Consider the following 26,786-nt stretch of genomic DNA (forward strand, 5'->3'; position numbering starts at 1 on the left):
TACCGTGGAACGCGGAATGAGATCAGAGGTTTCAGCCCGCGGTGCGCAGAGCCAGATTGACTGCGCCCCCGCTCCCTTCTAAGAGTGCTAATGGAGTTCGAGCAATATCTGTGATGTGGTTTGACCTACATGGTCTGTGTCAGTTGAGCTTGTTAATTTCTTTCTGTGAAAAACTCTTTGGCTTCTATTCTATGGTCAGTTTAAGGTATGGTTCATTCAGAAAAGATTGCTGCAGTGTTTGATTTGCTTTGGTTATGGTGAACGCATATAGGTGTTTCTAGCATGGTGGATATGGCTCTTGCAAGCTAAATGTAGGGACTTCAAGATGGTGAGGACTTTTGGGTTTTGCGCCATATTGATTTCTTTTTTCACAACTGAGTATGTATTTCCTTTTAAGTTCTTCCATGTTCCAAGGCGTGGATAGTTTGAGTTGCTTGTTAAATAATTTGGCTCATGAGTATTGACAATGAAAGTCAGGGTGGCGTTCGGTGTGTTTAGTAGGGTGCTAGTGCTTTTCATTGGCTGTAAGGGGATGCAAGAAGGATGAGATCTTCTGATGGTGTACTCATGGGAAAGTTCTCAACGGAGCAATGCAATGTTGGATGATTTGACCTCTGTGGTTAGAGGTGTGTGGTTCAGTTGAATGGGCATTGCCCCATGGTCTATCCAGTACACAGGCAGTGGTGCTATGCATTCAACATCTGGAGATCCCGAGAGTACTGGGGCAAGCATGTTACTTTTGATGTGTATAGTGTGAGAAACCTGAGGGTGTCTCCCTGTCTAGTCCCCGGAGATCTGTCATCCAGATGGCCAGGACAAGGCTATTGTTTCTGGATCCAGTTCCTGGGGGTGGACTAGTGCGTGAGGATCATCTGTATGAGGGGGGTCCTTGGAGAATGGGACACCGACGGGTGTGATCCTCCTTCTTTCGACTCCTTTTTCCCATCCTACCACGTAGCATATTCCAAAACACCCCCCCCCCCGCTTTTCCGACAAGAACACTTTTGCACAACACGAAAGACAACGGACTAACACCAGATCTGTTTGCCTGACATGTCCCAATACAATGGCTAGGCATAGTCAGGCAATTGATGAGAATCACACTCACCTGATGCCCCTTTCCCTTCCCCACAGGGATAAAAGGTGGATCCCAACAACACATCACGAGCAAGGCAGAACGCACGATTTGAGAGCTAGCTCAGCACGGCAGTTCATGAGAAGGCAAAAGACGACATGAGTTGAGAGGATACCAAGGGGAGAAGTGACCTTAACTTTATCGACAAAGACCCATGAAGCCTCAATAGAAAGAATTGTAAGACCGCGAACAATAGCCAGCGTGTGTTGCAGCAGATGTCAACGGTACCCGGGCGCCTCCTCCGCTGACAACCAAGCTGACAACCAGAGCTGACTCCACAGACAAGACAGCAAAGCAGTTCATCACAGCCGGTGAGTTGATGGAAGAGCCAATAAAGAAACTGAACTGTGTTGAATGAAAGTAGCAAGCGGCTAATTGAACTTTGAACGAACAAAGAACCATTGAAATAAAGAAAGGGGCAAGCCAGCACAACAGAATCAAAGACCACGTGGGTGTTCACTTGAGAAATGCTGCTACCGAACTACAGTAACCACAAGGCCTTAGGAAAAGGCAAACAAGGTCAAAGTGGTCATACAGGGTTCTTGTCAAATCTTCAGTACAGTCGAAAGTCTTTGACCAGCAGATGAATGGGAAACTAAGGAAAACGAATCCTGCATGGTATGAAAAGGCAATGAACATTGTGTTGGCAAGAGTGAACCTGGCGGAGGGATGCTAACAAAAGGGGCTAAAATCTGAAGTCTCAGGAATTTTGTGTTTGGGGTTTGTGCCTGGAAGAGGGGGGCCCAGGGGTGAAGTCACCCAAAGCCATTCGTGAAACAGAACTTTGTGTTTGGGGGTTTGTGTTCGGAAGAAAGGGACCGAGGGGTGAAGTCGTCACCCAAAGCCATACATGAAACAGTATTTTGTCTGTTTGCTGAACTATCAGGCCCTTGAAGGCAGGAGACTTTTAAAAGACTGTAACCATTTGAGAACCTGATTGCTGGAGCGGAACGGTCGGCTCTGCTGGGAAAGCTTGAGTGTGTGCCGTGCTCAAGAGACCCACCTTGTCCCGTGCTGAAAACGTGGGGAAGGGAGACCCCTGCAATCACATGCTTGAACACTTCTTTCTTTATTGAAAACCCTATCCCACACTTTCTGTAATTGGTTGTAAGGATTTGGCAATAGGTTTTTCTTTTAGTATAGGCCTTTTTTTTTTTGACAAGACGCAACTAGGACAGCCTTATTTTTTATTTGATGGTCGAAGCTTGCTCTCATCTTAGATTTAGTTTAACGTTTGGCATTTTTCCACCCTGCATTTTCAGTTTAAAAAACACCCTTGAACTGTGATCACGTGTCTGCCTTTACTGTTGCCACCATGAATTCCTTACAATAGGTTCTGTGATGAATTGATCGATGTTATGTTAACGGTTTTTGTTTGTTGTTTGTATTATTATTTATAATGTGCAATCATACCACACTGTCACCACCTACGTGGTCCCTTGGTGCTCTGGCGGATCTGTAAAGCAAGAGGGTAAGGGGGAGCAAGTTAGTGGAACTGAGCGGGAGAACTATGGGTTAGGTGCGCTTTATAAATGCAAAAAATAAATAATAAAGGTCCAAGAGAGCTGTGATGTGCTGTTGGCAGCTTCAGTTCGGTTTACACCATTCGCTGAGCATAGGTGTGATTTTCGGTCGATATGCGTCATGTGCTGTTGTACACGTTTGTGTGGTTTGTTTTGTTGTGGAGTAGTGAAGTGCGTGTGGTTTTCAGTGCTGAAGAGGCATGGTTGTGTTAAATTCGGAATTTGTGAGGGGTATGCAGAATGATTTCTTTTTAGTAGGTTTGGTTAGTGGCAGTACCCTTTCTTACCCCCTCCGTTTCGACTCCCTGCCCTGTTGCACATATTCCTTCCCCTGTTATACATTGTGGTATGCAACAATTACCATTCCTATATTATGTGCCGAGGTGTGGGTCGTCAACAGTATTATTTAGTGGTGGTACCCTCTCCGCCCACAGTGTTCATACCAGTTGCTGCCCACATCCCTTCCCCCCATGGCAAATCCCAGTTTGCATCAGCCATAAGCCCCACAGGCCCACCCCAAGGGAGGGTCCTATTCCCAGTTCCTCTGGTGCCCCCTAAACCTCGTGGTCCATCTGTTCCGAGTTTGGGGTGTTAGGCAGTGGAGGAGTGCTTTCCTGATTTTCATGTCTGCTGCTGTTGCTGGAAGTTAGAAAAATCTGAGGACGGTGTTGTAGGGTGTTTGATGGATGCTGTCACAATGAGGTTTGATTTTATAGAGGAAGCTGGCATTGTTGGAGTAGGAGACATGGTCATTCAGGTGAAAGATGCTGGCCTCTGTGTGCTTGGTCATTCAGGTGAAAGATGCTGGCCTCTGTGTGCTTGGTCATTCAGGTGAAAGATGCTGGCCTCTGTATGCTTGGTCATTCAGGTGAAAGATGCTGGCCTCTGTGTGCTTGCTGGGGAAGTGGCAGATGAGTTCCATGCAGGTGACAATTGATGTTTTATTCAGGGTGCAGGTCCACGAGGATCAAGTCCTCCTACAGTGACTGTGTATACTGTGGGAAAAAGGGTGTGAGTGTTTGTCTGTCTGTGCCCGCGGGCCCGCCCAATACAGATGTCATTAGTAGAGGGGCTCAACCAATCAGTGTGGTTCCTTTCCACTGTGGTCTCTGACTGGTTTTCCTCCAAGTTGGATTTGGAGGTTTTTGAAGGGTAACTTTGGAATGAGCGAACATGGGATAAACCAATCAAGGCTCGGTTCCACTGTCGCCCTGGATTAAATTTAAAAAAACAAGATTTGAGTACTCTGTATAAATAAGTCATGATTGGTGTTTTCTAAATTTTTGAACCAAGACATGGAAGCAGAAAAATGCTGATCAATATTTAGCTTGCAGTTCATCATTTTAAAAATGTTTTACTAACTCTTGTATTTAAAAAATTGGACTTCTATGTGTGTTCCTCTTGGTCGCCTTAAGTGTTAGCGATTTGGCTCTTGTTGACTTTCACGATAACACAGCCGTCTGTTAAGTTTGGTTCCTGGCCAAGCCTGACACTGAGACTGGTGTAGGAACAGGAAACCTCTTTACTTATGTTCCAGTGTCAGGTACAAGTTATGGGTACATCAGGCAAGTACATAGGGACCGAACATCCACCAGCATCCTCTCTGTCAACCCATCTTCTCAACCCCTTCACAGAACCATTCAGAACATATTCTCTCACACAGCATTCCATGTCAGTCACTCACAGCATTCCATACATACAGGGTAGGGTGCAAGGAAAGACGAGATACAACACAGTCCTGCGAGATTGTTAAAATACATAACGACAGAAGACGTGTGTAGGTGGGCTTGACCTGGGCACTCATGACGGGTGATTGTGGCCTTACATTCCAGTACGTCAGTGAGAGTTAGGATTAGTAAGTGTGGTAAATTGTCAGCGGTGATTGAGGTAAACAAAGCCTTAAGCAAGGCTGCGTTTTGTCCCCTTTTCTTTTTAATTTGTTTATCTCCAACATTAGTGAGGCTTTTGCAAATGTTCGCTATTTTTTCCCTTTATTTTGCAACCGTGCGTATGAATTACTTCTATGCGGATGACCTGGCTCTGATTGACTGCTCTCCGATTGGTCCGCAACATGAACTGGACACATTAGCCTCTTACACGGAGAAGAATAGCCTAATTATTAATGTGTCCAAGTCAGAGGTACTCCAATTCAGGCCGTGGATGAAGCAGTGATGCAAGAATTTTTGCTGGAGGCTGGGGATGTAGCGCTTGAGCGGGTCTCTAGTTTTCAATACTTGGGTTTTCATTTGTAAGAACTCTGTGGTAGGGTCGAGTTTAACTACTATCAGTCAAAGGTGACTGTGTTGGCTGTGCAGGCGGTTGTGGTAAACGGAAAGTTTGGCCGGTTTTCGTTAATTCCACTTTTGGAGTTCTATAAAGTAAAGGTCCTTCCCATTATTATGTATGGGGCCGAAAACCTTGGGTTACTGGTGATGCTGGATTACGCTGCTATGGAGGGTTATTTTTGGCGTAAGGACTTAAAGCTTCCGAGCGGCATTCCAGGGGCTGTTATTCGTTATTAGGCCTTGTTTCCATCAGGTCCTCCATATTATGGAAACATTTCTCGATGTTAATTAAGACTTTGTATGCTGAGGAGGGTTATTTTTTGGTGGAAATTGAAATTGTTAATGGAAAAAGGGCAATGGTCTTAATTAAATTAATGGGTGCAAAAGTGAGAGACAATAGGCTGTGACTATAGTAGATCTAGAGCTGAATGGGTGCAAGAGTGAGAGACCATTGGCCTTGACTATAGTAGATCTAGAGATGAATGGGTGCAAGAGTGAGAGACCGTAGGCCTTGACTATAGTAGATCTAGAGATTAATGGGTGCAAGAGTGAGAGACCGTAGGCCTTGACTATAGTAGATCTAGAGATTAATGGGTGCAAGAGTGAGAGACCGTAGGCCTTGACTATAGTAGATCTAGAGATTAATGGGTGCAAGAGTGAGAGACCGTAGGCCTTGACTATAGTTGATCTAGAGATGAATGGGTGCAAGAGTGAGAGACCGTAGGCCTTGGCTATAGTAGATGTAGAGATTAATGGGTGCAAGAGTGAGAGACCGTAGGCCTTGGCTATAGTAGATGTAGAGATGAATGGGTGCAAGAGTGAGAGACCATAGGCCTGGACTATAGTAGATCTAGAGATCAAGGAGTACAAGAATGAGAGGCCACAGGCCTTGAGTATAGTACATCTAGAGATGAACGGTGCAAGAGTGAGAGACCATAGGCCTTGACTATAGTAGATGTAGAGATGAATGGGTGCAAGAGTGAGAGACCATAGGCCTTGACTGTAGTAGATCTAGAGATGAATGGGTGCAAGAGTGAGAGACCATAGACTTTGACTATAGTAGATGTAGAGATGAATGGGTGCAAGAGTGAGAGACCATAGGCCTTGACTGTAGTAGATCTAGAGATGAATGGGTGCAAGAGTGAGAGACCATAGACTTTGACTATAGTAGATGTAGAGATGAATGGGTGCAAGAGTGAGACCGTAGGCCTTGACTATAGTAGATCTAGAGATTTATTGTTAAAAACTCCCCTGAAAGCAAAGTGAAAGCTCCACGAAATGGATTGGATCTGGACCATCAATGGGGTCAGAACTTTTCACCTACAACACCTTGATGCGAGACCCTTTGGGGTAATTCCAGCGCACCCAACTAAATGTCCTAGTGCCTTTTGGTGTAGGCAGACACTGTGTCTGAAGCTATATTTCCCGACTACCCGGGTATTAGAGTCAAGACCCCAAGGGATCAAAGGGCATGTAGGTTTTCTTTCTCCAGTCATCAAGTAGGAACTTTGAGACATATTTGATTGTATTGCACAGCACCGAATGGCCCTAGAATACATTACTTTGGACAATTAATACAACATGAGCTTTTGTCTGTAGAAGTGGTACAGCAGTTTATTATGTTTTCATATGGTCCAAATCAATTGAGAACTGGGCACTGCATTTCGTGGGAGAACTGCTCCCATTTTCTAAATCTTGGAGACCAGTTTTTATTGCAACAATATGTGTTGAGATGAAATGTATTTTTAAAATGGTGTTTAATTGTTTTTTCTAGGATTTTTTGGGGGGAATTTTAACCTCATGAACTTTTGTGATATTTGTTTATTGATGCACTGTATTTGTCAAAGGTTACATTTTTAACCATACAACTATTTAAAAACGTGTGTTGCGCCTGCAGCAAGTTAGCACAGCACTGCATGTCTGCTCCCTTGCTGCAGGTCGTGGGAATTTCACCAGTGACGCCCTTTCCTGTCATTGCTTGGATCTGACCTTTGAACCTATGGGATCCCAGCACGGCACAAACGTTCAAGAGGGCTGCCACTATATGTTTGCCAGCCCTCTGGAAGGAAGTACAACCTTTGGTTCCCCAGAGTGTGAGGGCCCCTGTATCCAGAACAAACCAATTCAGTTAAAGCGCCACCACTCACCTGAGCTTCATTTCACTATTTCAGAAACATATAGTGAAAGTAAAAATATGTATTTTTGTATGTTTTTCATAGCACTAACCTGATACACATCATGGCTAATTTGAAGTACTCTTTTTTTTGGTATTGATAATTTACAGAATTGCCATTAACTAATGCGGCCGTGCGTTTTAGATGGGTAGGTCGGGTGGGGGGTGGGGTGGGCGCCGTTAGGGGGATTTATGCATTTTTAAACACCACGTAATCTCGTTGCCATTCCACATTTCACCCCAATTCGTTTATTTGACAATAGAAAAACGTGGTGAGTCATGTAGTCTCTTCTGTTTCCTGTTCCTGCAGTCTGGGTAATTGCCCAACCAGGGCCCACCTTCTTTCTAGTGGTACGGAAAGCTTTAAAACTAGCCTAGTAGTACACTTTGTTTGGAATTGGTTGTAGGTGCCCACAGGGGAACTTCACCCGGGAGCCCTCCCTCATCCCGCAGGTGAGCTTGGTGTCGGTGTGCGGCACCTGGACGGGGAGGTCTCCATGGGTTAATTGCTGGCACAGTTGCTGGGAACTGGGTATATGATAAGATAGGTTATTTATAATGCGCAAAATACCCAGAGGTTTCTAAGCGCAGACCCGGGGGATCGAACCTGTGTTGCTCTGTGTCGTCTTGCTTCCAAGGCGAGCACGTTGCCCCTGAGCTATCTTCCCCACACAGGATGAGCCTGTGTGGGGACCTCGACCCACACAGAATTATGCTACACAACAATACCCAAACTGATTACATTATCAGGCTCTGCTGCAGATGTGTGGGGGCCCATTTCAACATGATGATTGGGAGTGGGGGGGGCTCTTGCTTAGAGCAGAACACAGCCTGAGGCACCCATGGGCTGCATACATCATAAAGGAAACAAAGAAATAGAGCCAGGGGTTAATAGCCACCGATTATCACGCGATGGCCAGCCAGCAGGACTAAATGCCCACTGAAAAGCTATAAATCCTTCTTTCTCAGCATGTGGATGCTGTGGAGGAACCAGTGTTAAAAGGCAATGAGGTGATAAAATGAGGCAAGTGACAGCCGGAATGGCTCCAGCAAGCACAGCTTGTAAGGCGAGCGCTGCAAAGCACACATTTAAATCCCCAGACAGGAATATTTTGCTGTGTTATAAGACTGGGGGCCCCAATGAGACTCAAGGCCCTTTTAACTGAAAGCTGAAAGGCCCTGACGCCATCCCTGAATAACATGATCTATTTGTTTACATAGATGGACTTTGAAAGGAATGACTGCTTTTCTGAATGTATTTAATTTTTCATGTAGTTTTATAATCCCTGAACCAGGCCCCAAAAGGTGTCATGTTAAAAACATACATATACCAATAAGGATTTATACGCACAAGTAACAGTTTGCGGTCCTGATTTTCATCAAGCATTGGCAATCCATTTCTGGCGTTTGTTTTGTAAAAATAAATAAAACATCTTTGTGATCAATTGTGATCCATTTTGATGACTTGCAAAAGTGCTGACGATGTGATGGCATTTCTGGAGGAGCCCGAGACCTCCATCCCGGCCCCGATCGCGACGCTCACGCGTTTAGGGGAACTTTCAGGTTTCAAAATTAATATGGCTAAATCCATGGCATTAAATATCCCGGAGCCGCAGGAGCGAGTTGACCGGATATGCAACACGAGTCGTCGGTGGAATATTGAGGGGTTCGGATTGCATGTACATATGGAGAGCCGTACCAAGAAAATATTCCAGCATTATGGGCAAAAGCTCGGGATTATTGGAGACTTGGAACCTAGAATCATCATGGCTAGGGAGAATAGCGGCGGTTAAAATGGCATTGATCCCGAAACTTGTGTGTGTGTTCCAAGCACTTGCGAAAACGATGACTCGCGAGGTGGTGAGACTGATACAAGGGGCCATATTCAAATACATGAGGGCCAAGAAACTTCTCAGAGTACCGCAGTGTTGCAGAGAGCGACCATACATGGGGGGTTTGGGTGTCCCGGATATATATATCGCTACCTATTAGTGGCGCGTATAGGTCACATGCTGCACTGGCCTGGGTCACGGGAGTCTAAGAAATGGATTGAGTTGGAACAAGAGAGTGCTCTACACCCGTCACATTTACCGTGTGTGTCCCCAGGAGGAAGACTGAAGGGAGGGAACCTCTTGCCCACAACCCACTGAACTCTGCAATATTGGGATAACGGGTGCAGATGGCTCAAGAAGGTTTGACTGGGTTTAGGCCCCATTTCGCCGATTTCTATTAACCCCGACTTCACCCCGGGTTTAAGTAAGGCCGCCTTTGCCAGGTGGGACCCCGAGAACCCTTAACTGTGGATACATTGTATGAAAATGATGGTCCCTCACGTTTCAACAATGCTAGAAAAGGTCATAGCTATCTAATCTAAGTTGGAGCGCTTTAGATTAATACAATTGAGGCATTGCATATCGAATGGGTTGGCGAGAACCCGCAGCGTCTAGAAAACCCAAAGGCCTTGAATTACTGGCAGCTGAAGAAATGGCCCATAAAAGAATTTCCCAATACTATAAACATCTAGACCTGGAAGAGATCTACACGATTTACCCTACATGGAAAAATGGGAGATCGAACAGGGGAACTCCATCCCGATTGAGATATGGGGGCGGATCCCGGTGCACCAACATACAGGAGAACCCATACATGGTGTGCCATATATGTTACCTGAGACCGCATAGGTTGCATACAATGTTTCCGGAGACATCAGACACTTGCTGGATGGAGAGGGTGGGCGAAGGTGGGCAACATGGGCCACATGTGGTGGCAGTGCCCAGTAATTCAGATCTACTGGAAGGACATCCTGGCTAGGATGAAGGACATCATTGACTTACATCTCCCATGGGACACCCTTGTGTTAGATTTGGGCAGTAATGATGAGGAAATGGTACACCCCTTATTGGGACAAAGGACGGCTTTGATTACCCAGTTGTTGAATGTTTCCCGCTTGACGATCGCACTATTTTGAAATGCTGGTGGATTAAGATATGGGGCAACAAACCATGTAGAATATCTTGGCAATCTTGTCCGAGCCCTATGCCAAATATTTAGAAGCATGGCCACCTTTTTATAAAATATTTTAAGGAAAAGGAACAGATAATGTTATTTATATAGTGCTTACGCCTAAGCACTTTACATAGAACATATATACATACAATATCCCCCAACCGGAGGTAGTACTCGTTTATCGACCGCGGAAGGATGAAAGGCTGAGTTGGCCTTGCTGGGGATTCGAACCTGCGACCTGCAGATCACACACAGATCGCCGCAGCAAACGTTCAACCCGCTGGCCCCAGCTTCTTGCCAATTTCTCCCTCCTTTGAGTTAAAATGGCTGCTACGATGCTAACAAAGTGGTTAACACCTTTGGTGAGAGAGAGTTGCCAATTGTCGACATAAGCTGTTTGATGAACATGTGCTGGTCCTCTCTTTCCTGGCGCACAGACCGGAAGTCTTCATTTTGGAGGGGTTATTATTTGGAAAATGTCTTTTGTGTGTTTTCTTTTGTCCCAAGCATTAGAATTTTTACGTTGGCCTAATTTATTGGTTTTATTGGTTTGTAAAACTGAAAATAAAACTTAATTTAAAAAAGATACAAGGCAAAGAAATATGCTTTACAATGCACCATTAAATTTGCACAGCAACGGGCAATACTTTTTTAGCACTGCATTGTTTGCATTACGTTAAAAGAAAATGGCTGCCTGCAGACGTTAACGAGTAGAATTGGTCCCATGGCAGCTGCTCATGCTGCGTTCCTTTTTCATTGTGCATCTGTGGGATGGCCATTTCCCGGGGATTGTAGTCGGTGTGTTCTCATTGTTGACCATTTCTCTTTCTCTTCTAGTTACACTGCAGCAAGCATGATCGACATCGCCAGCAAGTACAAGCTCCTCTGGAAGCTGCCATTGGAAGACGTGGACATTGTGAAAGGTTGGTGGCGGCAGCAGTGTCTGCTGGGTGTGGGGACGCCTGACCAATACTGAGGGATGTGGGTGCCTGACTGCCTGCTCCAAGCTTCATCTATTTTCCCCCCCTCTCTTGCTGGGCTCCGAAACCTGTGGCATCACAGCTATTTTGGAATAAGTCTCCCATGGTCCCTCACCTTTGACTGTTCTGGGTGGGGCAGATGGAAGTGGTCCTTTAGAGCCAAATGTTGCAAACCCCTTAAATACTGGTTTGTCAGCCTAGTCTGCCCATTATCGTACTGCTTTCTTTGTGCATACCAAGCCTGTCCTGTCTTCATAGATTCCATGCCTATCCCATCCTGCTAATTTCTCTGACTTTGCAGCCTCTCTCCTAAATGTCCTCTCCATTGATTTCCCTGTCCCTCTATCACCAGTGCTTAAAAATGAGGGACAAAAGTGCAGGTACTCGCTATAGCAGGATTGTCCAACCTCCAGGCCTCGAGGGAAGCGATCCTGGCTGGTTTTCAGGATATCCCTCCTAAATATTCATGAGGAAAAATATGCATACATTTAGAATCATTGTGTGCCAATACATCTCATGGATATTAATGAGGGTTATTATGAAAACCTGGGCTGGAGTTCGACTCTGCACTATAGGAATGAGTGAGCAAAAAATAAAATAAAATTGAGGATTAGCTGAAATACGTTTTCCACAGGATTCGTCCTGACCCTCAGAACCCTCTATTGTGTATGTACTATACCAGGCACAGCTAACCCTTTACGTGTTCGGGCCTCACAATTAAGTGATGGGAGAAAGAGAAATAAAGCGAGGTGGCCAAAAACAATAGAGCGCAGGGGTAAATACAGAAAGCAAAAGGAGGAATGATGGAAAGAAAGAAAAGCAAAGCGAATAGAAAAATAAAACAAGCAGAAGAGCACCCAGACACATGTTTACATCATTTGGAAAGAACTTGCAGATTGGTAATCGTCCATAATCGTTTGAGGCAGGAGGCGCACACCCTGATGTAAAGCTCAGTTAGGCAAATGGGTGTTGCAACAAGAGCCGCACAGGAACGTGGTCAGCCTGCATGTTTCCTGGATTGAATGATATCTTGAAAGAAGCGATTTACGTCATCACAGAGATCATGAGCGGTTGACAGTCTTCCCGTTTTCTTTTGGTATGCCTCATCATTTTTAGTTCTAGATGATACCGTGGGATGGCATGGGTATCTACCCGCACAGAAGTCCTGGGTGCAAGTGCATCCAGAAACGCTTGGCAACCATGAGTAATAGCCTTCAAATGCTTCCTGGCAGCGGTCCAGGGAAACCACTAGCAAAGCACTGATATCCAACACCGTTTGGATTTCTGAAAGGAGAGAAACATTTGCCGAATTAGTTCGACCTTGATATATATATATGTGTGTGTGTGTGTGTGTGTGTGTATATATATATATGTGTATATATATATATATATATATATATATATAATCTGTCTGTCTATCTCAGGCCAGAGCGGGGCAAAATGCTCACATTCACAAGAGTACCGGATCAGAAAGTCTTACCCGATCACCAAAATACGATTTTCCACCTTAAATTTTGGCGCAGTAGACTATACTACATCTAAAATATCCCTTAATGGGTGGGAGGGTCTGTAATATGTAAGTGAAAACTGAGGGCTGCTAAAGTGTAGTGTCCCGGGAGGATGGCTCTGCGGCAAGTGCTGCCTTGGAAACAAGACGACACGAAGCAACACAGGTTGATCCCCGTCCGCACTTAGAAACCTCTGTGTACTAAGCGCGTTATAAATACGCAACTAAGACACATCCTGTAACAGAGCGTCGATGACCCTGGTCTGTGTGAGTGCTTTAAAAATGCAAAAAAATAATAAATAAAAATAAGGCTCCAGGAAGAGAGGGTGCTAGAGAATCAGAGGAGACATCCACCCGAAGGCTAAGATCTCCTAGGATGGAGAACGGGCAACATTGAAAGGAGAGTATCTAGCAAAATGCTCCAGCCAGGGATCCATTCCAAATGGTACGTAAATTAGCATAACATCCTAACCTACAGTCAGGTGGAAAAGGATGTAGAGAGACCTGCAAGTCTTCCTATATGTGACTGCCACCCCTCTCCCTTTCATTCAGTCCATTACCCCCCCTACCGCCCCCCCTGGAGCAAGAACCTTTGTGGGACCAGATCAGCAATCACCTTATCAGAAGAAGGGGTTTGCCCTGTCTCTGTAACCCACAGAACGTCAAGACCTTCCAGAAAATATAGCCCTATGATTTCAGGATGTTTGACCACTGATTGTGTTGCTTAACTTGTTTTGGTCTTTAACCTTTGTGCACATGCAATCAGTGGTGGATGTGCTTGGTTTGTGTACATTTTAGCCATCACTGCCACATTCTGGGTGGACTGTGTTGGTAAAGGGCCGCCAGACTAAGCCTAAGCTTAAGGCAGGCCAGAGTGTAACGAGAGCATCGGCAAAGTCTCAGAGCCGTTTCCAACCCTGTACACCACTGAACAGGGGAGTGATGGCTATTAAAACTCTGGATGCTCCACCAGGATGCAGATTTATTTTTAATTTTTATATTTGAGAGGGAAGCAAATTTAGCAGGACTAGTGCGTGCCTACTTCCAATGGGAAAAAAAACTACGATCCAAAATGGGACATATTAATGGGACATTGTCCGTTTATTTCCATTAGCAGGAGCCGAGCCTGGTGGCTTGGATGCCGTGGGAGTGTGGGACAGGGGTCGGGCAGGAGTGGGAGGTGGGGTTCAAGGGATAGGTCAGCACTGGACACTTGAGCACCAAACATTATGGCCAGGGGTAGAGAGGCCGATAGCCACTGAGAAAGCAGGCAGTAACTCTGGGATTCCACCTGTGTTCCCGCCCACCTGATTGGCCAGTGCCTCTTCACCCACGTGCTAATAAATGCTGTATATTTTGTCACTTGGCCCTCAACCCCTTTTGCGTGTGCACAGGAATATCAGTACTGCTAGTAGGTTTTTAAGAACTACTACTGGTCTGGGGTTCTGGAAAGCCAACCTCAGTGAAACTGTAATGGTTTAACACAAACATCTAACCAAACTCTACTTGGTAACGAGGCTGAGCACTAAGTCTTAGACTAAGGAGATCAGGAGCTTGGTGTATATTACAGTTAACCCCCACAAGAGTTTGTCAGGCAATAGATTGTCCACAAAGACAAGTACAAAAATACACGTATTTGACATAGATACGTTAAACCAAGGTATTACAAGTAAGTAAAAGCTATATATACAATTACAAATGTCCAATTGGGACACTCACCACACTTAAGAATACATTCAATTACTGGTAAATTACTTATTAAACAGAGTTCAAGGTAAGTGATCAGGTTTTGGCTACTTTGGTAAAGTTTGAAGAGTTAGTCCAGGTTCTCCCATATGAAGCAATGGACTCGATGGTGTAGGCAGTTCTTTAGGTTCTTTAGTCAGCAGCACTTTAGGCAATATACCAAAAGTTGGTTTTCTGCAAAGGATGGGGGCAGCTACCAGTCCTGGTCCTTTAGGGAGATGCTAGATGTGTATCCCGCTGCCAGCTTCAGCTACCCAAACATAAGGCAAGGGTTGCTGCAAGCTGGTACTTGTTGCCCAATGTCAAAGAATGGAGTCCCGGGTTACACATCTGGGTATACAAACCAGCTCCCGAATCCTGATCAGAATAGGCAATGTCCCGAGATAAGTCTAAGCCATTCGGGCCAACTGCTCTCATCATAATGTGTTGTGCTGGAAGCCCAGGGTTTGCGGTTGCAGGTGGTTCTTCTTTTAACAACTATACAAGATGTGTCGTGTGGTTTCAGTCTCGGTCAGTGCCCTAACCGATTTGAAGATCACCAGACTGAAGCCTAAGAAGGGCCTCTGCTTTTGAGGCCATGATTTTTTTATGAGCCACAGGAGACCACAACCAGATTTGATGCAATGACACCCCACAGAATCTGCAGACATGAAGGCAAAAGACAGAAAGACTCGGGCCTCAGCGGGACTTCTGTTCTTAACAGAACAGCAGTCTCGGGAGGATAGCTCGGGGTCAAGGGGCTTGCCTGGGAAGCAAGACGACCTGGAGCACAGGTTCGATCCCTGGGTCCGCGATTAAAAACCTCGTGATAAATAAACAATTTAAAATAAAGAATAAAAAAAAAATCTATGAAGTCCAGGTGCAGAAAAAAGGGTACACTGCACGTTTCAAAGCACCGAGCTGCGTCAGATGCTTGCAACAGGAGTCCCCACTCCGGAAGATGGCTGCCGGCGTCAGACCCACAACTCTTCTGAGCTCCAGAAAGACGACCTAGATGATGCAGAATGCTCAAAAGGTAGCACCCACCCCTCAACCCAAGGGAGGGGAGGCACAGTGCAAGGTCTCTGTGGAAGAAAGAACTCAACGTCAGCTGGTAGTGGATAGCTTGGAGATTGTTTGCTCCCGTATCAGTCTCCCAGAGTCCTGCTGCGGTCTGCGGCATGTCTGCAGTGGCTGCACATCCTCTCCTTATGTACAAAATCCTGGCCCAATGAGCCAAGGCCACCTATTGGGGGACGTCCAACAGCCAATCATGAAGATCTAGCTCAGGCACACTCACCGCGCGTGACATCCAGGATGTGCAGTGGGGCCTCCTGCATACCCACTGCAGTTACACACCCAAACAGGCTACCTCCCAAGAGCTGACTAGAGCAAACAAAGACCAGGCAAGACAAGAACCCAGCCAGTTCTCTGGCTACCACGAAGTACAAAATCAAGGTGCACACAAAAATGGTGTAAATAGAAAGGTAGCACTGCCACCAGCCTTTCTGGACGTCACCAAGTATGAGAAACATACCCATAAGGTAAAATGAAAGAGAAACAAGGTTTCCCTGCATTACTCTTCAGAGGAGTGCAATACCAGGGACATACATGGAGCCAGTCTCTCCTTTCACCGCTAGCCTTAAGGACTCACCAGCGCTCACAGATTGAGATCAGTTAAGCAAGGGAGTGAGGTTAAGCAGGACCTCAATCAGGCCACGGTCACACCACATGGCATTTCTACGGAAGTTCATATTGTGAATATTTACTAAGCTGACCAGCCATAGCCGCGGAAAAGCAGGGTATTCCGTGCAGAATAAAGACCCTCGGGGGGGATATTTAGTGCAGCCTGATCATTCACACTGGTTCAAAGCTGCTATCTTGCACATTTAATTGCATCTTTTTGCACAGTAGAGTTAGGCTTTTGCACACAACTTTTCTGTTGTCTGGGTGTTTTTGGTGTTTGTTGGTATGTGTGCGAGTGTGGATAGCTGTATGGCGTCGCGTTCTTATGCAATATTGATTGTGTTTATTTCTAGAATTGTGTCTTTTTCAATACCACTATTTGTGCAATTGTTGACATCCCTAGAGACCTGGTTTTCATCGTCATCTTGTTGATGGTCTACTTTGTTATTGTATTATATGGCTTGTTTACATCTTACCATTATGATTAATTGATATTGAAATTGATATTAAATATTACAAATGGAATTTCTTTTAAGTGATTTTTTTTTCTCACACAGCTTCCATTTAGATTTCTGGCATAGGCATTGTGGACAACAAAGCCTCGGGTTTTTGTTGTTACATGGTCAGACATCAGTCCGCAGATATGCAAAAATATATATCGTCACAGATACGTTTTGGGCGCTTAAAAAGTGAATATCTCCCCCTGTTTCTCTCTCTCTCTCTCGCCCCCTCTTTTCCACTCTGTTTTCCGCTCTTTTCTGCTCTTTCAATCTCTCACATGCTCTCTCGCTCTTTTTTTTGCGGTCTTTTTTTTGCTCTTATTTTTTGCTCTTTTCTGCTCTTTTCCTCTCTCCCTGCCTTTTTTCCTGGATGGTCCAACAGCATCAACCCAGACAACTAGAGGTGCAGCGTGTGCTCTTCTCCCCCCTCGTCCCAATGTATACTATGGTGGCAAATGGCACGGTGCCCACTTCTTGAAACAATCTCTCTGAGAAGGCTATTTGTGGTTGTTCGTCTCTGGTGTTTTGTTTATAAAAGTCAGGCAAGACTATCTCCTGGGAAAAGAGACAGCAAAGCAAATACTGTGAATCTGTTTGATTTTCTAAACTTAGAAGTAAGTGACAGGCTCATGTCAACAGCCTTGGCACTAGAGGGGCGACCATTATGTGAAAAAAAGTTTTGGACCCTTTATTCTGATCTCGCATTTGATTTTTCAGGGGCCTCCCAGGCCACAAACAAAGAGAGCATCCAGAAGACCATCACCCGCCTGGATGAAGACCTGAGCACAATGGGTCAAATAAGCAAACTCTCTGAGACGCTCAGCTTCCCCCATCAGGTGAGGGGTGTTACCAGGAAGCAGCGAGTGTGGGCGGACATGGGAAACCATGGAGATGGTTTGGGTGTGGGACATCGAGCGGTGGGGAATGCGAATAAGAGCAAGAGAGATAAGACGGCCACGATTGAGAAAGTAGAAGGAAAAGCATGTCCATGCTTCCCTCATTTTGTTCTCTTGTGGTTGTACAGGTTCGCAGACCTTGGTCTCGAATTTGGAATGTGACAAGCCTCTTGGAAAGCTTACCACATTCTGACTGGCTGATGGCACCAGCGACCTCTGTCAGCAGTAATTAAGAAAGTAAAGTGGCAAATGTCCATTGAAATGCATGGCCATTGCAAGAGGCATGGCTTGATTTCTCGCCACTACGACTTGGCAGACCCCCAGTGCTATGACCTTATTTTGGGCTAACGAGATAGAAACTGCCAACTCCAGATAGTCTTAACTGCTAGATAATACTTCCCGTTCAGATATTCGCCATAGGAGGTGGGGTAGCCCTTCTAGCCAAATCCTCTCTACAGATCAGATCTTCACCTTTTCCTTGTTCCCCTGCGTTCGAAATGCTGTTATTCAAGCTCATCACAAATCCCCAAACTACGTACAACCTCCTCCTGCTTTACCGACAACCTAACGGCTCTAATCCCGCTGACCTTGGCATCCCCCTCCTGATCGCGCCACTCATGAAACCTCTGACCAAAGTCATTATCCTGGGCGACATCAACCTTGGATTTAATGATGCTTCTGACCTCAAAGCATCTGCCCTCGCACTAGCTTTAGAAGACATGAATTTCACCCAACTGATAGACTCTCCTACACACATCAAAGGGTGAATTCTAGACTGGATTCCCAAGGCGAATGCTACCATTGACATCACTACTATTAGCTCTATACCATGGCCCATCATTTCCTCATTCACTTTAAACTCTCGATTGCCACTGCTTTCATTGTCCAGACGAGCCCTGGATTTGTTAGGAATACCTGTAATCTGACTCATGAGTGTCTGAAGCCATCACTCTTGGCATCACTCAAGTCCTACACCCTATCTAACAAGAATCCCTAGGACCTAGCCAACCACAATCCTGCTTGCCTACGCCACACCATTGACTTGCATGCCCCTATCACTTCTAAGAAAACCAAACCCAATAACTCCTGGTTTACTGAGGCGCTAGTCACCCTACGCTGTGGAAAAATAACTCTTTTTCACTTATGTAAAAAGCATCTATGCTTGAAGAAGACTGCAGTTGTGACCAGCAAAACAAACTCCTACAATATCCGTATATCCAATGCAGGCTCCACTACCAAAGAGCTATTCTAATACCCCCACTCGTATTATCTTGACAACCAAGGGTGACCAAGCCTGGTGTACCACCATACAAGACGCCATTACAAACAAAATGGAGTCACTTTGTGACAACATTAATGCAAACAATGCAAATCTTGCTGCGAAAACCCACACACATCCTTGATCTCCCAGCTGTGGACAGGCTCTCCACCTTACCTCTATTTAAGTTTACCCAAGTCATGCAAGAACAGATGCTAGCCACCATTCTTTCTCTAAAACCCTTTTTCTGCAAAGGTGACAGCTGGCCTGCCCACATAGTGAAGCTCTGTGCTCCCAACCTGACACCCATCATCACTGACGTTATCAACACTTCCTTCTCAACCAACCAGGTCCCCTCGAACGTCAAATCAGCACAGATCCCCCCTCTCCTCAAAAAACCCTCCCTATATCCTAACATTACCACAAACTGCAACCCCATTACCACAGTCCCATGTATGCTCAAGATACTTGACCGGGTAGCCTGCGCACAAGTCCAACAATTTCTTGAGCTACACTATTTTCTCGAGCTAGACAATCTGGCTTCTGCCCTAAACGTAGCCCTGCTGGAGCTATCAATCCAAAAGGACAGTATCCGGGACTCTGGAAACTTAGGCATCCTCCTCCTCTTAGACCTATAAGCTGCATTTGACCTAGTCGACCACAACACACTCTGTCTAGAACTCAGCCAACGCTTCCTATTTTCTCCAGAAGTGTCCTCCTTGATCCACTCATTCCTCAGCGAATGCACAACTAGAGTATTCTTTGGTGAGGCAGCGGCTGACCCCATCCCTGCACCCTTGGGTGTCCCACAAGGATTCTGCCTCTTACCGACACTACCATACATACCCAAAGCCCCCATTTGATCTCCGAGATTCTCTGGGGACCATATACACAAACTTTGCAGATGACACCCAAATATGTATCCCCATCACTGGCAACTATTCCCTGGACACTGTTACAATCACAACACAGTGTGTAGCGCAATTAAAAACTAGATGGCCACGCACAACCTTTGTCTTAACAACAATAAAACCGAGCTCCTTCTTGTGGGCTCCCCCTTCCGGCTAAAAAACCTTCATTACCTCATTAACCGCCTTCTGCATCGATGGTTCTCCCATCCCAGGACTGAAACAGGTTAAAACCTTGAGTCCACCTGGAAGCAGAGCTAATCATGAGCAGGCATATCAATGCATTTACCTCTATGCTCCTATCCCAGAGCAGATGATTCCTGTCACCAAGCAATTGCCTCACGCTTGCATGAGCACTGATTCTCTCCAAACTGGATTATTGTAACGTACGGCTCATGGGCACTTCACCCTCCAATCTGTCTGAACTTCAACAGCTGCAGAACAAAGCTCTGCACGTTGCCCATGGCTTAAAACAATCTGACCACATCTCGACAACCAGGCGTGATGTCTTCTGGTTGCCCATCAAAGCACGGATCGACTTTAAAGCCTTGACTCTGGCCCACAAGTGTATCTACAAGGAGGCGCCCACCTATCTCAATAACCGTGTTTCCCAGAAAGTTCTGGGGTGCTCGCTAAGATCCAGCTCTTCTATCTCTGACTACCCCTCACTATAAGAGCAAAAGGGCAGGAGGCATTAGCTTTGTGGTCACCACACCAACACTCTGGAACACTCTTCCTGCAGCCATCAGAAATGAACAATCGTACAGGCCATTCAAAAAGTGTAATAAACCCGGACTCTTTGACAAGTCTGAGTAATGCTTTGTGTCAATGTATCTTTCTGCTGTCTTACTGTACCACATGCTGTGATACCCCGGGTTTTGGGATTCTATGTATGTTATAAATAAATAAGATCTTTGTTCCGTGAACCCTGCAATGTCTATCATTGCAGGATCACACCATGTCCCCAGTGACGCCATGCTCCAGTACTTCGTTTCACTGTAGCAATTAGAGTACAGTACACAATTACAGTATATTTGTAAAAGTAAAGCCCAAGAGTGGGAAACCAGACTTTGTGTGCCTGGCTCCCCTCTGCTGTCTTTGCCTTATCCCACAGTCCCTCATGCTCCTTATTTTTAAAGACCATGCATTTCTCTTCTTTTACAGAGTCTTGATGATGTCATCAAGGATATGATGGCCGCCGTACACCGGGAGCTGTCTGAGAAACAGTCGCTCTCCTTCTCCTTGTCCTTTCCCCCAAACAAGATGGAGCTGACCACAACCAAAGCAGATGGGACAGAGTCCTTCATTTTTGAGTTCACCAACCCTGATGCCCGTAATCACTTTGAGCAAGCCTTTGAGGATACCAAGAAGAAGCTGGGTACGTGGTCCTGTGTTGCTAGTTGGCAAACTCCTCAGTTGCCATCTGCCACACATGAAATATAAAGTATCTACACTTCCAAGATGCCTAACTCAAGACCCGGCACAGCACTTTGGCAAGTTAATAGTGGCCAGGGTTTCATCATAGTCGGTAGTAAGTCAGCAGAGGGTAAAACATTCACCGGTTGCATAGATATCAATATAAATGTTGAACAAAAAAAAATACAAAATGGACTTGTTAAATTGAGTAGCTTCTAGATGTGACCTTGACTCGTAGGGAGCCACTGGATCCCTTTTCAGAAGTGGTTCAGTCCAGATGGCCAACCATTCACCTGTCCCCTAATGACCAGCTTGTCTGTGGGCTTTCTCACTTGCAGCTTCCAACAGGAACCGCCTGGACCCCGAGTTCCTGAAAGCGATTCCCATTATGAAGACGAGGAGTGGCATGCAGGTATTTCAACCTATCCAGGGGGAATAGCCTCTTCTCAGCGCACACATGACACAACACAATTGTCACTTCCTTTCCCACTACAGAAACCACATTTTGTTTGCCCTTTTTGCCTCTGGTATTCACCCCTCTGCACGGAACATATCTCTGTTTTGGTTGCATTTGCTCCTGCTGGGACGGACTCTCTGGTGGGAATCCATTTAAGTGCTTGAGTTGTGCATTGCATGAACAGTGTCAATCTGCGTGAATGTGTGAACCAGTATGTGGTTCTTTGTGGAAACGCTGGTGATTGAACAATGCCAACGAAAAAGCTGACACTGACTTTTTTATATTTTGCAAGGGAGATGCCTCTCCCTGCCACCATCCAACTCCCCTACCCTTTCTTCTCTGTGGTGGTGTGCAAGAGGTGCCACCACTGGCACTGGACAATCAAAGCTAGCACGCTTGTGTGGATCTTCTCTGGTTATGGACTTGTATGGAGGAACTATCTGGTAGGAGGGGCAAGTGGGCACATTATTCAAATAGTTTTGTTTTTTCCTGAAATAAAGGTTGTTTTTTAGCAGCTTTGGTGGTCATCGGACACGCATTCCATAGCCACGGTGCTCGGACAGCAAAACTGTTGCTTCCTCATTGAGCTGCTCCCTGTTCGCAGATCCAATCGTTGAGATGTGAATGCGGTCTTTCAGCCATACTCTCGAATCAGTCTTAAAATGCATAGCCGTGCAATCCTTTGTGCCGTTATTTGTAGTGGAAACTTTTAGCTTCACTGGTTTATTTACTTCTTGATTGATTGTTAATTTGTAAGGCACCCACTGCGAAAGTGTTCACTTTGTGGAACCCCAAGGAATGTTACGTGGGGGCAACATCCTTCTCATTCCAGGTCCAGCAAATATTAAGGGTAGGAACAGGTAGAAGACCATTTAATACTGGCACACGGGCATTCGTGGTTCACTATGAAAGACCCCATTAACAAACTGGCAGAGTTATAAGTGTGTTGGGACGGTTCAAAGGTTTCTTTCCCCAAGGTGGCAAGTTCTGTCCTGGGCAGCCAACGCCAAGTGCTCTTTTCGAAACTCCAGTGAGGAAATGTTCACCATTTGCCAGTGTGCTTAGCCCTGCACCTTCGTAGTGATGTCTGCCAGTTCACTTAGCCTGGCACCCTCATAGGCCGCCATGAGGCAGCTTTCCTATGCAACCACCAAAATATGCCTGGACTTGTTTGTACATACTATGCATATTGTGAATGTTGATTTCTCAAATTGTGCATCTGTATGATTCCTAAGTCTGCGTTGTCCCATCTCTATCCATCTTCGGTTAGTACATGCACTTAAACATGGAGTGCTGTGCAACCTGCGTGTCTCTCCAAATGTTCTGTACTACAACTCCCATGATCCCTCAGCATTGACTTTGCTGGCTTAGGCTGATGGGAGATGTAGTCCAAAACATCAAAAGATACAAAGGTTGCAGACTGATACTCTATGGTAAAGCCACCCAGTACGGAGACTACCCCGCCAGACCGCATCGTCCCATTTACAGGGAGCCTCTTGTTGGAGCTCTCCTTCCTCTGCCCATAAAACTGCAATATATCATCAGATCTTTGCAGCGATGGGCTTTTTTGTTACCTGACTAAAGATGCTACTGCCATAAGGGAGCAGAAGCGCTCAAAACCGGTGAGCATTGAAGCCTGAAAAGAATGGGCTTTTGGTAGGAAAAAATTGAGGGTACGGCCAATGTGCAAGCAGATTATCAACGGAAATAGGAAACCTGGTGAGCCACTGGCAAACCCCTTATTTCAGTTCAACGGTCTTTCATTGTTCCGGGTATCTGCTTCTCTGCATTGGTTCTCGGGCTAATTCATGGCCCAGATCACCCGGTGCCTTCCTGGCCGGTGTTTCGGTAGTATATCATTTTCCGATAGAGGTAAAGCCAGACCAGGTCACATTTTACGTCTATTAGTGTCTATGGCAATTTGTCTCGCAGAGTAAATTCCCAGTTGATCAGGGTGGGCTGAGAAGCAGCTGCAACCCAACCTCTGAGCTCAATAACGTTGCTTCTTCCCCCAAACCCACTTTGCCCACTTGACCACTTGCTGCTTGTGGTCCAGCCTCTGCGTGGGTTTTGAAAGTTGGCTCTCATCACCTAAAAACAAACCGCGCCCCCTATAAACGTTGAGTTTCCTGCGTTCTCCATTCTTATTGCGAGGAGCTCATAAGTGGGTATTTTATATTGCCTTCAGCCATCAAACTCGCTGGTCGACTAGTAGTTAAACAACCGCATTGATCGACTAGTTGTGGGCCCGCATTGATGGGCTTTGAAAAACCTATGTACACCGAACTGATGTATAGGTTTGGACTGATCTCACATAACACTGTTACTCGTCCACTTGAACAAATGGCTCATTCCATAGAACGTGTTGTCCACTGGAATATGTTGCAGTCAAAGGAAATACAACCATTTGTCTTGAACTCTACCTATCTATATCTGTTATTTATATAGTGCCTCACACCCAAAGGTCTCAGAACGCTTTCACATCTCTGCCGGCCATGTAGGAACATTTGCCACCAAGTGTCCAATAAGCTAGTACAAGACAGAACAGTTTTTTGTTTGGAAAGAGGCCTTTCTAAAATGACAGAGGGTGGCTTTCCTCTGTTATGGTAATCCACCTTTTGCCCAATTTCCTCCGTAGTGGTTTCACAGTGACAAGGCTCTCCCCGAGAGTGGTGTATGTATGGATGGATGGATGGATGGATGGATGGATGGATGGACATACAATGGGTTGGATGGGTGGCTGGATGGATGGACATACAATGGGTTGGATGGGTGGCTGGATGGAAATACAATGGGTTGGATGGGTGGCTGGTTGGGTGGGTGGTTGGATGGATCGGTGGCTGGGTGGATGATTGGATATTGATATTTTATTTCGATCGCACTCGTACACAAGTGTTTAGTCCACCGATACATTTTCATCTGATATATCAAGCATTAAATATCATACTACCAAGTGACAGTTACTTTAAGAACAGCTTTCTTGTCTATTTTTTCACTTCAATGTTTTAGGGGAAAGTGCATTGTATGGCAGCCCGGGGCATTACCACGAAACTCTGACCTGATCATGAGTGTTCTCTTCCTGATTTGCTGTTTTTTTGGCTTCTGCAGTTTTCTTGTGCGTCCCCCAGCCACAGCAGCCTGGAGAATGCCCACGAAGTCTGGGTATGCAACAGCGATGGGTATGTGGGGCAGGTATGCCTCCTTAGCATAAAGAACGAGCCCACGGTGGAAGCATGTATCGCCGTCTGCTCTGCCAGGATCCTCTGCATCGCCTCCGTGCCAGGACTCAAGAAAACCAGCAGGTAATGGCGCGCCAGCTTACATGCTGTCACAAGGATAGCGGGCGCAGCTGAGCATGCGTTTCTAAGGGACCATAGAGCAGGGGTCCTGAACCTTAGTTCTCCATATGCTGCAGAGCCAAAGGATGCAGACCCCTGGCATCGAGCTTTCAGAAGGGGATTACTGATGGGACACTCGGTGGGTGTCACGCTGTCATAGTGCAACAATTGTAATACTCTGCAGCTTCTACTAGATGTTGGCCTATGCATAGTATGTGAATCTAAGCAAATACGAGCATCAGAAATATGATTACGGTGAGTAATGTATCCCATATGGTAGTAATGGTGTCTGGTTGTATGGCGGTACAAATGGCTTTCTGTCTATGTGCGATCACTGAGTAATGGTAGTATGGATCCAGGTATGGATCACTTTGAAACAGGGTTGGCTTTTTGTGAGAATAGTCCTAACCTAGTGGTAGTGAACTGTGCATGGTTCTGCCCATGCACTGTTTCACTAAATATATTGTGGCGACACACTCTGTGTATGGTTGGCCACGTGTTAATAGTGCCTATATGTGCTGGTAGCCAAGCAGCAATGATGGCAAGCCATGTGTATGGTGGCCCGCTGGCTATGCTATGCCATGCAATGTGTGTATGAGGGGATGGCCATGCTGTAATGGTAGCACATTTCATGGGTTGGTAGGTATGCATTAATGCTGGCACACTGTGTATTTAGTTATGCTGTAATTATGGCACTGTGTTTCTGGGTGATATTGCTGTGGTGGTTGAACACTGGATATGACACATTGTGTGCATGACTGGTCATGCAGATATTGCTGCTCACTGTGTGTATTGATTGTTAGGCAGTAATGGTGGCACACTGTAATTGTGCCCGTACAGTTATGTTGGTACACTATATGTATGAAATGCCATACTGTGTGTATTGATTGTCATAGAGTAATGATGGCAGTCTGTGTGCACTGGTGGTCATGCTTTGTGTATGGATTGCTGTGCAGTAATTGTGGCACACTGTGTGTATGGATGGTCTTGCTGTAATGGTGGTGCATTGTGTGCAGAGATGTGTAGGGATGTTAATGTAGTTAGGGTATACACTGTGCACAGAAAATCATGCTGCAATGATGGACCGTGGCACCATAACGGTAGCTGACTGGATAGACAGGCATGCAGTTATGTTGATCACTTGTGTGAAGGTCACTGACACTCAATTCGTGGCATTATGCAATTGGTGGACACCAGATTTGACCCATCTATGTCTCCTGTGTGAGCGAGCCACTGGATAATGGTGTCTTGCGATGCTACTGGGCACATCAAGGTCTTTCTCGAAGAGCGGGCCTGCAGTCGGGGTGTCTCAGTGCATGAAGTGGCATGAGGTAATGGTGACATCAAACAAAGAAACGAGAATAGGCACTGGAAAGGTCTTGCCAGGCATTGTCATAATGTCACTAACCGGCCATTAATGGTAGCAGCCAGAAAATGGTGCATGTATCTGGGAACATGATAGCAGTGCCTGAAAAATGCTGATCGAATACCTTCATGCAAGCCAAAGCCATTGGCTTTGCCAATGCTCGTTTTTAACAGGCCTTAGTGAAGGACACATATAGTGCTTATGAATCAAGTGCCTGAAAACGAGCCTGGTTAAGACATTTTTATTATACCAGTAGCGCGTTTACAGCACCAATTAAACTATTAACTCTCAGAAGACTGCTTTGAAAAATAACCTGGCAGGCCCTTAGAGTGCAAAGTTTGATTTAAAGGCTTGATAAAGTGTCAGAGATCCCAGGAGTTTGTGTGCTTGCAGGAGGAATAGGAAGTGTGTGGGAATGGCCATAGGGATTAACATGGCCATGGGCAGTCAATGGGTGGGTAAATGTTATATTGACTTGTACCATGCACCGCTACCACCCATGGGCAGTCTCCAGGCACTCTAACTAAACACCTACAAGCATAGTGTCCCTCCTCATATGCCCTCCCGCCCTAGCTGTACCCCAATGCCTTCGTTTTGGCTCATAAGTGGCGCTAAAGCACCACCTAC

General features: G+C 45.7%; 1 protein-coding gene across 1 annotated transcript in view; it reads left to right on the top strand.

Annotated features, from left to right (window-relative positions):
• The window catches only part of ARHGEF17 (Rho guanine nucleotide exchange factor 17), a 1,051,814-nt gene that overhangs the window by 959,194 nt on the left and 65,834 nt on the right, over positions 1 to 26,786 (top strand). Inside the window, exons 9-13 of the mRNA XM_069640110.1 lie at positions 10,960 to 11,045; positions 17,238 to 17,356; positions 20,747 to 20,960; positions 21,337 to 21,410; positions 24,564 to 24,757. Coding sequence (XP_069496211.1) covers positions 10,960 to 11,045; positions 17,238 to 17,356; positions 20,747 to 20,960; positions 21,337 to 21,410; positions 24,564 to 24,757 — 687 coding nt within the window. The remainder of the gene's footprint in view (positions 1 to 10,959; positions 11,046 to 17,237; positions 17,357 to 20,746; positions 20,961 to 21,336; positions 21,411 to 24,563; positions 24,758 to 26,786) is intronic.

Source organism: Ambystoma mexicanum, chromosome 7q, assembly GCF_040938575.1.
Source record: "Ambystoma mexicanum isolate Mex_15411 chromosome 7q, UKY_AmexF1_1, whole genome shotgun sequence".
NCBI classification, from domain to species: Eukaryota; Metazoa; Chordata; class Amphibia; order Caudata; family Ambystomatidae; genus Ambystoma; species Ambystoma mexicanum.